The 16,063-nt window shown below is 42.0% G+C and overlaps 1 protein-coding gene across 3 annotated transcripts in view; it reads left to right on the plus strand.

Moving 5' to 3' along the window:
- The first annotated feature begins 6,514 nt into the window (after nt 1-6,514).
- The window catches only part of LOC116336402 (glypican-1-like), a 43,713-nt gene continuing 34,164 nt past the window's right edge, over nt 6,515-16,063 (plus strand). Inside the window, exons 1-2 of one of the 3 annotated variants that reach the window (XM_039600600.1) lie at nt 6,518-6,936; nt 7,025-7,314. In XM_039600600.1, the coding sequence (XP_039456534.1) occupies nt 7,164-7,314 (151 nt within the window). In that variant the 5' untranslated portion in view covers nt 6,518-6,936; nt 7,025-7,163. Of the gene's footprint in view, nt 7,315-16,063 lie in introns of all 3 variants that reach the window. The other 2 variants (XM_039600601.1, XM_031760269.2) reach the window with 2 other exon arrangements.

The following is a 16,063-nucleotide window of genomic DNA, read 5'->3' on the forward strand; positions in this document are numbered from 1 at the left end:
GCGTACAGTGTAGCGTAGTCACTCTTTCTGACAGACACTTTCTGGCAGCCTTTCGTAGATGCCACTGCATTGAGCTACGTAGGTAAACCCCCTTGCACCAATGTGTTGCTTCGTTCAGCAGAATCAAACCCAAATCGGAGCTCACCTGCGTTCCTTATCTCTTACTAGCTTCTCACATCACCAAGACAGATTGGCGTGTGTCAAGAGAGTCACTAGCTGAAAACCTCTTGAGAGTGAAATATGTGTAGTTTTGACTTACAGACTTGAAAGGTGACCGAGCAGAGCAGCATATACTTCAGGAAGCTGTATACAGGTCACAGCAAGCTAACCTGCTTTGTCTTTTAGAATTCTTCCCGCTGACATCCTCATACTCTGAAGCCTTACTGGCATGCACATAAAAAATAACCAAGCTTTTACGATGTATCTGCACAAACTATAAGGCTTTGCATTTGAGGCAGCGAAGAGCTAGGAGGAAATGATTGTGAAGAGGGGCTAGATTGGAACGTATTAAAGTATTAAAACTTTCTTCTCGTGAATGCGTGGGCAGATATGAGAGGGCAGGAAGTTCACAGGAAGAGAAAAAAAAGGGAGTGAAGCAGAGTTTAGACGAGATCAAGAGCGGAACTAAGCACATGAAACCAGTTCAATCCTGTGGTTAATTCAGCTGTGTGTATCTGACCTGGCTTGACTAGCCTGTTGTGGCGCCTCAGGAAAAATAACTCAGACATGCAAAACTGAGTTTAAAAGGAAGGTTCAGGACATGTCTCATTTATTTATGCTACATAAACTGTGATTGAAATGTGCAAACAGATGGGCAGGGACAGAATCCGACAACATTTTGACATCACCGCTTTGTGGCCTTAGCTGACACTGAAATCCCGCACTAGCGCCTTGCCAGAAGGAAAGTCGAGATGCGCTTGGTCCTACAAACAACATCCACATTGTTGCAGTGAATTAAAACCCTCAAAAATGTGTTTGATGGCAGTTCAAACCTTTTTCCTAGTTTTGAAGTTTTATTCTGACATTTGGTGTATGTTGAATGTATTGAAAACAGCGTTCTCATATGAAGACTGGCTGCACCAACTCTTCCCTGAAATGGGAAGTTCTCATTCATATTCCAGGCATGGAATACAGGTATGTGGCACGGTCTTTGGGTTAATCAGTGTCTTTCTCCTGAGGGCTAAGATGCCTGGTATGTCTTTTAATCCTAACAGTATTTAGCCTGCCAAGGCAATAAGTCATTGGCTGGATTAACACTTGCCCTGGTGTAGAACTGAGCACGTGTGTGTGTGTGCGTGCGTGTTGGCTTATGTGAAAGTCTAGCTTAACTATTTCTTTTAAATTAGGTGCTTAAAAGCGTTGGCATTAGTGTCCAGTTATAACTGCTGCCACTGTTCTCTGCTATATTTCAGAAACTGGCTGCAGGGATTGACTGCGGCTGTTGAGAGATGATGTGGCTCTTGGCAGAAGTTCCCTTTTATCCTACAGGTGCCGATGGAACTGAGGTCAGGGCTTAATGGAGGCCAGTCAAGTTCAAAACAAGAAATCTCTTCATGGATCTAGTTTGTGCATAATAGCTTTGTCCTGCTGAAATTCTAACTGTTGCGGCAAAGTTGGAAGCACAATGTTGTCCAAAACTCGCTTTCCAAATGATGGGGTCTACGTACATCTACTCTACTCACATTCACACCTGTCATATGTATATGTTTCAGAGTCAGGATCAGTGTGATGAGATATGGCATGAGCTGCACACACACAGCACACAACAGTAGGGACGCTGATGTTCTTGAGGATTATATTGGGATGCTGTTTAAAAAAACAGAATAAAATGATTTGTAAAAAAAAAACCCAGAAACAGAAAATATATAAAGAAAAATAATCGCTTATTTTGGATTTGATGACAGCAATACATCTTGGAAAAATTTGGAATAGGGCCATGTTTAACACAGTGTAGCATCCTCTTTTCTTTTAACAGCAGCCTGTAAATCTCTGGGAACCAAAGAGACCAGTTGCTGAAATTTTGGGAGTCCTGGTTCTTCTTTGTAGTATTTTTGGTTTCATGATGCTCCAAATGTTTTCTGTTGGTGAAAAGTCTGGACTCCAGGCAGGACAGTTCAGCACACCAACTCTTCTGCTTCTTCTTGTAGCCCTGCTGTTGTAATAGATGCAGCATGAGGTTTAGGGTTGTCTTGCTGAAATATGCAAGGCCTTCCCTGAAAAAGGCACCATACTTTATATACCTTTCAGCATTGATTGATGTGCAAGCTTTCTTAGGCACTAATGCATCCCCATACCATCAGATATGCAAGCTGTTGAGCTGAGCACCAATAACAAGCCAGATGCTCCCTCTCCTCTTTGGTCCAAAAGTTGAGGCATGCATGTTTTGAATAAACAATTTCACATTTTGATTCACCTGACCACAGAACAGCTTTCCACTTTGCCTCAGTCCATTTTAAAAGAGCTTTGACCAAAAGAAAAATGGTGGCCTTTCTGGATCTTATTCACAGGTGGCCTCTTCTGTGCCTGATTGAGCTTGAACCTCTGCTTGTGGATGGCACTGCAAACTGTGTTCACTGACAGTGACACAATCATGTCTGTTTTGAATGCAGTGCAGACTGAGTGCGTGAATATCACAGGCATCCAATACTGAGTTTCAACTTCGTCTTCTGCGCACAGAGATTTCTCCAGATTCTCTGAATCTTTTTTTGATATTATGTACCGCAGATGGTGAGATATTCAAAGTTGTTGCAATTTTATGTTGAGAAACATTATTCTGAAACTGTTCTTTCTGACCTGTCACCAGTTCACCTAATTTGTTGTGAAATGCTCCTCCCCATCCCAACTTTTTTCAATCACGTCTCTGCCATCAAATTCAAAATGAGCAAATATTTTTTCATGAGATAGTCTCTGTTTAAACATTTGATATGTTTTCTAATTTCTATTGTGAATAAAATATGGGTTTGTAAGATTTACAAATCATCACGTTCTGTTTTTATTTACATTTTGTACAGCATCCTGTCTTCATTTTGGGAACTGGAGTTGTAGTAGCACATGCTCTAAAAGTCTAATCTGTGTAGCATCACTCACATAGGACTCAACATTACATTGTGTGCCACGTCCACATTACCTTGTAGTTGCATTTCTGGTGTGTCAGTCAAATTTCAGGCTTGCCACTGACCTTTTCCAGTCAGCTTGAGGACCTGGCACTGCTGATGCTGTTGCTGGGGGAGGATGTTGGATGAGAAGATTGGAGCGAGTCTGACAGCTCATTGGTCACATCCACCAGCCACACCAAACTGAGCCGGAGCAAGGCACTGAATCTCTACCAGCCACTGACCTCCCTACAGTGGCACACGAGACATTTGGGACTCCTCCATGAATCAGGGTTTTTTGCTGAAGGCTAATTTCCGTCTGTGTACATAATTTGTCTTCTTTCATGCATTTACTTGTAGAAAAAACTCTTGAAGGTTCACATATACTCTTGAATCTGACCTCACTATGTTTCTGTGGCAGCTGTTGGACTGATATTTGCCTGCTGCGGGCCAACTGAACACTGTGTCACTGAGGAATCATCCAAATCCCTTAAGCTTTGAAAGTCCCTGCCAGAGGTTTCTGCAGAATGTTGCACAATATCAGACTATCTTAAAAAACAAAAACAAAACCTTTGTGATAATGTCACAGGTATGATTTTCCAGCTAAAATGTGTATTAACAATTTTATTTCCCTTAACATGTGCATAGATTTAGCAGAACAGACACACAATCATTTGAAATCCAAGTGGCTCTGACACCAACACAATAAATTATACAATGAAATTAAATTACTCTCATTTAAGCAAATCATTAAAAAGTTTTACATTTTTATTTTTTCCTCATCTTCATTTGTAGTCTAATTTATGGCTGCAGATGAACTCCCACACTTGCATTTAATTTTATGCAAAGACCTTTTTTGTGTGTGTTGTCATTGTATTTGCCATTTATCATTTTAGTCCTGGGTGGTGCAAATGAAATGAAGATAATAAAACCAATACTCTCTTTCCTCGTGTAAACTGTTATTTTCTACTAATGGGAATAAATATTATTTTATTGCCAGCAGATGCCTGAGAAAATAGAAAGAAAAGTAGGTTCTGAACCAGAAACATTCAAATCAACAAAATGTCTTGTAAGCCTAAAAACATAGAGACTATTATCAGTTTTAATGACTCTTAATAGCTTTACATTTTTATATTCCCAATAGCAGTTTTAGTAATTGTTACTAGTAAGTGCAGCACTATGGAAATGGCAGTTATAGTAAGCAAGGATTGTTGCTGTACCACACTGTATAGCACATTCTGCAAGTAAAATCTGTGTGATCGAAGTTTGCCTTTTTGTATATTAAGCTGGGAGATTGAGCCCAAAAGACATGAAAACTCACAATGTACAGACAGTTCCACACAAAGTCCAGCAACCTAAGACTCTATAACCAAGGAAAAGAGTGAGGGTGAGGATTAGTGTCAGAGCCATTATTCAGGATGAAAGAATGAGTATCCATGAATATATCACGAAGTTGGCCCCCCGGGGTACAGAGCTACCTGAGTGCTGCAAGGAAAAAGAAGACGTACTCTGGAAGACACACACCTCCGTGGGATGTTTCATCGGCAGAAAGAGAAACTGGCTGACATCCTACCAGTTGCTAGAAAAGGATAGCATATTCCAACATTAGAACAGGCTCTAAGCAACAGATCCACCGAGGCGGGAATCTTCCACAGCAGAAGGAACCCAGGGTGTAAGCTGTGCAACGTTTCCCCTGAGACTGTCCAGCATGTGGTAGCAGGACATACAGTAAGATAAATAATAATAATAATGCATACTTTATTGACACTAAGCAGGCATACCTGGGAGCAGTGTGTAGGGACGGTACCTTGCTCAGGGGCACCTTAGGGTAGCCCTGAGCAAGGTACCGTGGCCAGCGAGTGCAAAGGTAACATGACGAAACTCTGTTCAGACAGTGAATGGACTGATCTAGAGTGCTTGCCACTCTCCCGGATTACTCAAAGTGCTCTATACAACATGCCACATTCACCCAATGACACACTTTCTCTAAACTGAGTGCTTCCTAACTACATTCATACATATTCACACTCTTGACGTGCAGACTTGAGGAGCCAGTGATCGAACCACTAACCTTCCGATCAATAGGTGACCTGCTCCTGAGCTACAGCCACCCTCTGGCAAAGATGAGTAAACCGTCACTAGGTTTTGGATAAAGTGTACACTCACAAACCTGTCAAACCTGCATTTGAAACGTTGGCTACCATAGCAGCATAGTATTGCAACATGGCATTTGGGTCTTCTAACTAAAATAGGAAAATAGGAACATAAATAGTGCCATCATTGCCAGACCTGCTTGAACTTTGATCCGGGCCAGACCTGCTTGCTATGTGGGAAAGTGGTCAGAGGGCAACAGGGCTAAGGCCCTGCAGGACTTCAAGTTCCGGACAGGCAGCTGCTGGACAACCAACCAGACATAGTGGTGGTTGGCCAAGAGCCGAGGACAGAGGGAGCTTACATAGATTTAGTAATTCCAGCTGACAATGACATCAGACAAAGAGAGTACCACGGGCTGAAGCAACAACTGGAGCAGACGTGGAAGGTGACATCCAAACTAGTTCCAGTGTTAAATAGGAGCATTAGGAGCTGTAACCTCTACTGGCTCCAGCGTATTCACGTGCAACATCTGAGCTCTCTGTCCTGAAGAGTAATGCAACAAAAATACTAGAAGATCTCTGAGACCCTGATATGCATCTGTATTAATTAGGTACCATTTATTAGAAACCATTGCACCATCACCACCAGCTTGAAACACTGATACATTTTTATGCCATATTCTGTCCCTACTTTTTGAATGTCACTGCAGGACCAGGGCTAATCGAACCAGACAATCATCTCTCGTCTCAGTTTCCTGTTCTTAGTTGACTGCAGTTGCATCAGGTGTGGTCTTCTGCTGCTGTAGTCCCTCTGCTTTGACGTGCTGTGCATTCAGAGGTGCTCTTCTGCATATCTTGGTTGTACAGAATAGTTAATTGAGATACTGTGAAACAGTTTGACCAGTCTCCTCTGATCTTTGAATTCAACAAAGCAGTTTCACCCGGTGAATCTCCGTTAACTTTATATTTTCTCTTTTCAGGGCAGGAAAATCCCAACAGATCAGCAGTTTGGTGCTACATTCAAAGTCACTTCAGTCAGATTTCTTCCCCATTTGTATTCTGGGTTTGAACTTCTGCAGTTCAGCTTGAGCATCTCTGCACGTCTAAACGCACTGATTAGATATTCACACGAAGGATCAGTTGAACACGAGTAACTAATAAAGTGGCCAGCGAGTGTGTGCTGTTGGAAGACGTTTTCTGTGCTATATTTTTTTTTAAAGACCTGCAGGTGGCACTGTTTTGCACACGGCTAGTGCAGCACAAAACCCAACACAAAGAGAGGGAAAGAGAGAGAGAGAAAGAGAGAGCATCAGCACGGACTACTGCACACTCCCGTCCCACCAACACACATTTCATTGTCCCAAAGCTTGGAAAAGGGACCGGGCATGTCTCCTCTTGTCTAAAGCGGCATTCAGAGCAACATTTTTGATTTTTGATTTTGATCTTTGTTGCACTTTTTCCATAATCATGAAGCTGCACAGTCAGACCGCGGAGCTGCACGGGCTTTGACACCTGCCCTCCTCGCTCGCTCACTCTGTCGCACCCCCCTCCTCAATCTCTCTCTCTTTTGTCTCTCGCATCTCTGCAGCTCACAACCAGCAGCACCGAGCAGAGGGAGGAGGTGGAGGAGGAGCAGCACGGTGTACCTGACACCTACAGTCCCGCGCGTCGCAGCCCATCGTCTCTCGCACAAACATCCCGGACTGGCTGCCACGGGCGCCTCCTCCTCTCCCGTGGCTGTGTGTGTGAGAGTGAGTGAGTGAGTGTGTATGTGTGTGTTTTAGTTAAGAGGAAATCTGTGGAGTTTGAACGGGACACGTTGCTTTTGTTTGTTCGCAGACCCCCCAAAACTCTGAAGAATAATAACAAAAATAATATTAAAAAAGAGAAAAGGCAACTAAACACTGTGGATAAGGGTCTAATCCAAAAACTGTCGGGGATTTTCTGCGTGTGAGGAAAAAGGACTACACCTCCAAAGATGCGTCTGCCGGTGCTTCTCTGTGTGCTGGTGAGTCTGTGTGCCGCACCGGGCCCGGTTGCCGGGGCGGATAGAAGCTGCTCCGACCTGCGGCAGTTCTACACCGGGAAAGGGTTCACTTCGGAAAGGGTTCCTCAGACTGAGATCTCCGGTGAGTTTTTTTTTTTTTTAAATTAATTTATTGTTTTGGTGGGGGGTAACAAAGAGGACAACACGCACTCCACAGGAACGATAAAGTCAAGTTCTTGTATTATAATTTTTATTTTATTTTTTTCAGATCGCTCCAACTATTACAGGATGTTGTGACATAATTCTGAAAAGACTTTTCCCCCAGTGCCTTGCCTTATTTTGTGGGATTCTTGAGGGGCTGTTCGGGATGCCATTCTGTTGCATTATACATAGTCTGTGCTATATCATTTTTATTCATAAATATTGAGCGCTTTATTGTGGTTTGCGTGAATGGGAATTCCATCTATGTTAAAAAAAAAAAACAGTTTAAGGTTTCTTTTTCTTTAAAAAAAAAGAAATGTTCCCAAAGGGCAGCTTTGCTGAGGGTTTATTATTATGCTGCATCCCAGTTCGTGTGTGTCATTGTGCGTCTTTTCAGCCTCTCTGTGCACTCCTATACACCCCCCTCATTCAGCATCTCAGTGTTTCCCAGTCTACAGTCCTCCAGGGTATGCTCATTGTCTGCTGAGGGCAGAAATGCAGGTGGGTGTGAGCCATGTGTCTTGTGGAGCCATTCCAATCTATTCATTGTTTTTATATATTTGTGTTTGCTGGTGTTTGTGCTCCAGGTGTGAAGAACTGTTAATATAAACTAGAGGGGGCGGATGCAGACTTGTGCACTGGTACAGTAATGTGTCCTGGGGCATTTTTCATTGTCTACCTTGCTGTGGACGGACTGCAGGTGTAGTGTGTGTGTGTGTGTGTGTGGGTGTGTGTGTGTGTGACCCAGTAGATGCTGTAATTTGCATAAACTAATAATTTAGGCTCGCCTGGGGCAATATCCAATCACAGCTCTAGCTATAGCTCAGCGATCACACAACATAAGCTGCTGATGAGCTGAATAAAAGAAGACATGGTTTACACTCATTTTACCTCTTTTGTTTCATTCCTGTGCTCTCATCGTGTCAGTCAGTCATTCAACTAGTCAGGCAATCATGCGTTTAGCCAATCAGTGAATTACCCAGGCAGTGAAAGTAATCAGTTAGCCTGATCTCTAGTCAGTCAGTCAGACAGCACACATCAAAGTCTCTCTATCTTGTCTCTTTGGCTGCTGCAAACCATAAATGCAGATTAAAAGTGTCTTGGCCTTGGGGAAAGTGAAATTGAGCTCTTGTCCCCTTTAAGGCAATCATCTGTCGGCCTCTGTCTCCTCCCTTATTTCACCTAAAGATGGACAGACAGCAGCGAGCGTGCAGAGGAGATGAAAGCGAGGGGAGAGCAAGGTGTGTTTGTGTGTTCAGCGTCTGCGATCTGAAGGTCATTTTGTGTTGTGTCAATGGAAATGCGCGCTTATGGGCGGCTGAGTTATTAATATTGGATGTGTGTTTGCGTGTGTGTGTGTGTGTGTGTTTGAATCAGACAGAAACCAGAAAATAGATAACAGTGATGCAAAGAATGTGAAAATAGAGAGAAAAGGAAAGAAGGGGGGAGAAAAAACCCACAACCAGAGACAGTGAGTGAGTCACTCAAGGTCTGTCTGTCTGTGCTTAGTGGAAGACTGAAAGAGACTCGACACGACATTTTCCCTCCTCTTCCATTAAAAGCTCATCTTTTATTGACAGACGAAGAACACAATGCTTCAGTCTCTTGGACCTTGATCTGCTCTAGTTATTTGCGCAAGAGTTCTGCCTCCCCAGACCTCATTAAAACTGACGACCAGTTGGGCACAGAGATGGGGACAGGGGGAAGATTTCCCCACAACCGGGGCTTTTCAGTCCTTCTCATTTCAGGGACCTTAGCTGGGTCAATTTAGATTATCTGGCCTGGTAGAGATAGACTCCTCCGCACTCTGGAGGATGTCCAACCTGAGAACAAAACATATTAATACAGCCGTATTAAATTGGAAAAACCCAGTAGATACAACACAACAAATTCCTTTTGTTTACTTCCATACCTTTCCTGCACACTAGGAGGAATGTTCAATGTTTGATACAATATACTGTCTCTTTGCTTCATTGTTTGCACTCTGCATTGGTTTTCAAGCATGCATTACAGTAATGCAGACAAACCCTCACCATACAGCTCATAATAAAGTTATACAAAAAAACTCCTCCAGGAAAACCGACAACATGATCGTCATAAGCAATATTTGGTCATTTAGCACACTGAGCCTTACTTGCCTCCCTAATGTATTTATTATCTCTCAGGGCAGTAAACACAAGCCAAATATCTAAGCCCTGTGGCCTTCCTGTGCATGCAGCAGACTCACATCTGGATGAACAAACACTTTCCTAATGATATGGGACAAGACCCAGCTGTTGCTAATCATAAGCAGTTCACAGTTAGCGTTATCTGCAGAGCATAACAATGTTTGGGAAGTGTAATTCAGCTAGAAGACTTCCCTGGGTGACAAATCAGTATATTAGTACATAGATGAAGCAAATAAAATGGAGTTTTGTGCCCAGAAACGAGCACCAACGGCAGCACCTACCCAACTGAACCAGAACCATACCTGAATTCAGAGAATATCAGCATGTTTTAGCCAACATTCATGTTCCCTACAGGATGGATTTTAATAACGCTGGGAAGCCCCAGACTTAGGATTTAGTGCCATCGTCAGGTCAAAAGTTTAATTTGTCTTCCGAGAGTAAATGATGTTCCTATCAACTTCACTTTCTGTTATGGGCTAATTAGAAAAGTTTCTTATTAGTTACGCTAAGATAATGAATATTTTTGACACTGTGAGTGTTGCACGTGACGTGCTGAATTCTGTGTTTAGTACAATGGACTCTTTTGCAATGTTGCATACATTTAGTGGCAAATTTGTAAGTAGGGCTCGATGAGGTGACCCTGAAACACCCCTTAATTATGCTGCTATAGGCTCAGACTGCTGGGAGACTTGGAATAATTTACTGACTATGTCTTCTCTGCTCCCCTTGTATCACTTCATAAGCATAGTTCATCCTTGTCTCTCTATGCTCTCCTTTTTTCCTCTTCGCTTTCCCTCCCCCCCCCCAGCTGGTTGTGGTCGATGGCTAATGTCCCTCAGGTTAGGTCTCTTCCTGTGAAAATATGTTGTTTAAAAATGTACAACAACAGTCACCTCAAGGTATAAGGTAAAGACTTTATTAATATTAGAGCGAAAACCCCAACAAAACGCTTGCCATAAGCAAGGTAATCGCAACAATAGATAGACGGATGATTGGATCGATGTGTAGATGAAAGTTTTGCTTGCTTTTTCTCCCCATAATCTCATTCACGTGGATTTTCACAGGTGAGTAACACCAACCTGTGATTGAATGACGTGTATTTAGCTGCTTCATGCATTTTTCCAAACCAGCACAAACGTAAATGGCACGATATGTAGTTTTCACAGTGAATGCAAAGAAAAAAGCCAAAATGTCAGCCCTGAATGGAAGGATTTAAATTGTGTAATTTATTTATTTAACTTTGATGTAAGCAGGAAGAGATCCAGTCTCTTTCACAGGGCAGACCCAGGCAAAGAGCAGCCATGCAAAGTGAAAACAAGGAGTGAAATGAATGAAAAATTGTAGTAGCTTGTAGCTTTTTCTAGATCTCTAAGTTTGTATTTAAAATCTAGAAAACATTCAGAAAATAATCATGTTTTTTTCCACGATTGAACATGTTGTGAGAAAATGTGATAAAAACCATAGTTCCACAGTAAAATCTGTGTAGCATGAGGAACAGATGCTTTAGATTTTTACCCTGAATTTAAAAAAAGACAACCCAAAACGACTCTTCTTAGTCCCTGCTGACATCCATTGTCCTTTAGGTTTTACACCATATGAATGGAAGTCGTCTTTCCTGATGTCTGCCTGTCTGTATTTTTGCCTGCAAGCGTTTTTTTCTCTTCTTTTTTTACATTGTATCCTTCACCTGGTCAATAGTTAAAGGCCAACTCATCCTATAGCCTGTGTATGTGTCTGTCTATGTGTGTGTGTTTAAAAGTCAGTGAAAGCCAACACCTTCTTCAAGGAAGACACCAAGTTTCATTCACAAATGCTTTGTCTGCGCAGAGCAGCACACACCCATGTGATCGAGTGACACACAGAAACAGATACAGCGTATATAACCTGCGCAATTCACAGGTATTGAGTTTTGATGCGTGTGTGTTGGTGTGCGTGGGTTTGTGTGGCCTACATATTGAGTATTTGTTACATTATTTGAATGTTTGAAAGACAATACGGGAGGAGCCGAAAAGTTATGTGTTGGTGCACTGTGCAAAATGTTAGTAAAATGTAGTGCAAGCACTGAAGCTAGCAAACATATTTCAAACACTTTTGTTGTGTGAAAATAAAAGCAAAATGTTTTCAATTAATTTGTTTTATTTAAGTAAAAATGGACATTTTACACAGCATCTCAACTTTTTTTGGACACCTCAGAAGTCAGATGAGCGCAGTGCCAGGCTTTACTTTCTTTATTTTAAATCCAGCTTTCGTTTTTCATTATTTATTTAAAATGTAATTATTTCTCATCCTTTCTGTCGGAGCTGGTGGCACTAATTCTCTGCCTGGTTGCAGTGAAACTATCGCTAAAGAATATGAGCTTAATTTATGAACCCAATTAGAGAAATTATGCAGTCTCATACTGAAGGTTGTCTGTATTATTTAGCTGCCTGGTCTTTACACTAGGACAAATATCAGCGTGCATCAGTGTTGTCACGATACTGGAATTCCCAGGAAAATAGTCGATGTTCAATTTCAGTTTCGAGACTACAGTGTGAAAAGAGACAAAAAAGAACAAAAGAAAAACAAAAAACGACAGAAAAAAATAACAACAGTATTTTTAAGTTGTCTGATGTAAAAAAGTAGCCAACAGTAACGTAAGTGTAAGGTGTAACAAATATTTTAAGAAAAGGAAAAAAAGAAAAGGAAACAGTATCTTTAGGTTGTCTGGTGTAGTCCGTGTTTCTGGTGACTTGATACCATTGTTAACGTTACAGACAGGCAGGACTAATAACATAACATTAACCTTGTTGTTTTACTACATAGCCTGAGCTGCTAGCCGCAATCTCAGTGAGGGCTTAAAAGATGGCTAATGTGGCTATTGGGTAATTGCTAATAGCTCAAGGGTATTAAGGTGTACACAGGCCAGATTAACATTCATGATAACTGTATATACTTGGGGGGTATATAGAAAAGTAAGCTTTATTGACCTCCAGTAGTGCTCATAAAGTGTTTTAACATCAGTAGCTACTAACATCATGCTAATATGACTGAGCGTCAGTCACCGTTCATGCGTGCAGCTGTTGGTGAGGAGAGGAGGCGAACACATGATTGTTGCAAATAATAACTGCCCAGTAATTTTTTTTTATTTTTAGAAAAAAATTGATTATTATCGGAGAATTGATTTTTCTGACGACCCTACAGTGTGTACAGTACTAGTAATTTTACAGCCGTTAATTTTTAGATTTCAAGTTCTAGTTTAGTTTTTGCTTTTGTTTTCTTGCCTGATTGTCAACATCTCTATGTAAGTGATGCAGCAACTCACCGCTAATCATTTGCTAAGGTCATTTATATAAAGTAAGTGTAATCACAAGGTACTAAATGACATCTATGTTTTTAATCTTCTCTCACATTTGATTAGATTACAGATTAATTTATTCACAGAGAACATCGTTGATCGATTAGTTGATGATGGAAAATGATCAGGTGTTGTATCCCTGCCATCATATAAACAATACATAAAGACAAACCGTGTACAGCATCACAGCATAATAAATAAAATCAGGGATGTTTCACTTGTTAGGTAAAGGTGTAGACTACTACCATATACAGCCACTGCAGTATTAAAGTATGCAAAGTATACAATACTGCAGTATTACAAAGGATTTGGCTTAAGGTGTTTAGTCAGTTTTGCATAAAGTACTATAATGTGCAAAACTGCTACTCTGCCCCATTCTAACCATTATGGCTGGTTAAATATATCGATATATTATGGCTTTCCCATCCTTCCTGCCTTTAAGTGCTTTTTCTATATGTTTTATAGTTTACATTAACTGTGATAATAGTGCGGCGCCACAAAGTTAGAGAAAACTGCATTGGAAATGTAAGCAGGTGTGAATCTTATGTAGTTTTTCCGCTCGCAGCATCTGTGAAACCGCTGTGTGTACGAGCGTTTACGAATGTGCTTGAGGAAGGAAATTGATACTGTCTGTCACCTGTCACACATCACATGCTCACTCAGGCGTTCACAACATACTTCACCAAGTGGAACACCAAATACGCAGCGCACACATACATGCACTCGCACAAACCTGCGCCAAAGCTCTGAGTGCTCCTCTCTAACTTCTCTCTCCCTCCTCAGCCTCTCTCCTGGTGTCTGTCGTTTTCCCGGTGCCCTGTTTTTGTAGACAGCCTTAGATGTATGAGTGCAGGGGTTGTGCACTTATGTGTGTGTGTGTGTGTGTGTGTGTGTGTGTGTGTGTGTGTGTGTGTGTGTGTGTGTGTGTGTGTGTGTGTGTGTGTGTGTGTGTGTGTGTGTGTGTGTGTGTGTGTGAGGGAAAGAGAGGACTTTGGTTGGCTGTTAAAAGCAGAGCTGTGAATCTTTCATGATATCTGATGCAGTGACATGAGAGAGAGAGAGAGAGAGGTGAGGAGCAACAGAAGAGGGTGAAAGCAGACGAGGAGGATGATGAGCAAAGGAGGGAGGCTCGGTCTTGGTTGCCCTTCCTGTTATCCTCCCTTCACAAAAGATGAATGTTGTCACAATTGGTTTGATATAGATGCTGTCTCCTGTGCTCCATATTTGATCCTTCTGTGGTGCCCTGGTATTTAATGCTTTTAAAATAGGCCTACACTGTTTGGTGGATGAGTAAGCACCTCTACAGGAAAAGCGTTAGCTTGTTAAACCCCCCCTGTCTCCCTCCCTCTCCCAGATTTTCCCTTAGTAAGAGTAATATTCTCAATATAAGGAGGCAGTGCCAGGAGCAAAAGTTAAAGTGTTCATCAGCTGACGTACATTGCTGCTATCATTAGTTTGATGCTAACTGGATTACTACTGTAGCAACTGAGCGGTGCCTCCGAGCACATCATTACTTAAAAGGTTACTATAGTTTGTTGGTTTTATATTTAAAAAGTATGAAGAAAGTCTCACTGAAAAAATGAGCAAGTGCCGTGTTCACTTGTGTGTTGATATTTGCTTGGATGTTATTAGGGTTAAGCACCCAGTGTGCTGTGGATGAGATGCACCCTGGGTTTCTTAAGGCGCTGGTCCTGGTAACATTGTATGGGTCGGGAACAGTGTGGTCGGTTTCCCCCTTTTGACATTCTGGGGCTCGCCCTTCTCAAGGTCTATTGAGCGGTGTGATATTGTGGGGTACTGGACTTACTGTTAGAAAGTATTCAGCCCCTGTACCATTGTGGTGAGAGCTTGTTTCAGGTGGAGGTGGACTACTCCAGGCTGCCCTTTGTCATTGATTGTGTTCATAATTTTATGGAAAGATTTTCTAAGTTCAACCAAGAGGAGAAGAGTGTAAGATTTGGTGCCGTCAGGAATTTTTTGGTTCCATCAGCAACCTTCAGGTCACGCTGGGGCTATTTGCATCCAAGTGTGAGGGAGCTGGAATGAGAATTAGCACCAAGGCTGATGCCATGGTTCTCAGTTGAAATGGGTGGAAGGCCCACTCTGGGTTGGTGATGAGCTGTTGCCTTAAGTGAAAGAGTTCAGGTACCTCTGGGACTGTTTCATAAGTGAGGGAAGGAGGGAGTGAGAATTTGACAGATTGATTGGTGCGGCATCTGCAGTAAAGTAGATGCTGTAATGGCCTGTTGTGGTAAAGAGAGTGTGCTGAGCTTGAAAACAAAGCTGTCCATTTACCAGTCAGTCTGTGCCCTCACCCTCATCTGTGGCCTCAAGCTGTGGCTGGTGACCAAAAGAGTGAGATCAAAGTATCTGAGCTCTTCCTACTCTAGAGGGAGTACAGCGAGCTTATGACACTGCTTACTGGACATTTCCTTGGTGAAGTGCTTTGAGCATGTCCGACTGGGAGGAGGCACTGGTGTACAACCAGGTCACACTGGAGACATTATGTCTCTTGGCTGGTTCAAATGCACAAGGTGATTCCATTAGTTTCAGTTTGTCTTAATTCAGTTCTTCTATTATGTTTGTTTTTCCTTAGAACTAGATAGTCCCTGTCCTCTCTGTAGCTACGGCACCGCATCCATACACACTTTATTAATGACACTTTCAGACAGTTATTAAACAGTAGCTTATAAACTATGACTCTGTGTGACAGCTCAACTCTCAGAAGTGAAGTTTGCAATGTTATTTACTGCTCTCTTGCTGTGGAGAAGCGTATGGATGGCTTGTTCTGCTTTCTGATGTAATAAACACAGAAACACAGATATTTTTAGATTTGTAGAAATAGCTTAAGTCAAAACTTGTTAACCAGACCTGACGCAGACTTGATGCAGTAACATAAAACAGATTTTTACGAGCTTTTCTGTAAAAGATGTGAAATTGCAGTGTGTCCAAACGTTTGCCTGGTGCTGTGTATATAATGTGTAAAGACTCAAGGAGATAACATTTTTCTGGTAAACTGCTGAATGCAGTCAGTCATAAAGCTCCACTTCATTTCAGCCCTCTTCTTCCTCCTTGGGCTGCTCCCTTTAGGGGTCGCCACAGTGGATCATCTGCATGCATCCATCCTGTCCCTAGTATCCACTGCATTCCACTTCTACAATCATCACATATTATAGAAGTGGTGTGTA

The sequence above is a fragment of the Oreochromis aureus genome, linkage group 17 (assembly GCF_013358895.1).
Source record: "Oreochromis aureus strain Israel breed Guangdong linkage group 17, ZZ_aureus, whole genome shotgun sequence".
NCBI classification, from domain to species: Eukaryota; Metazoa; Chordata; class Actinopteri; order Cichliformes; family Cichlidae; genus Oreochromis; species Oreochromis aureus.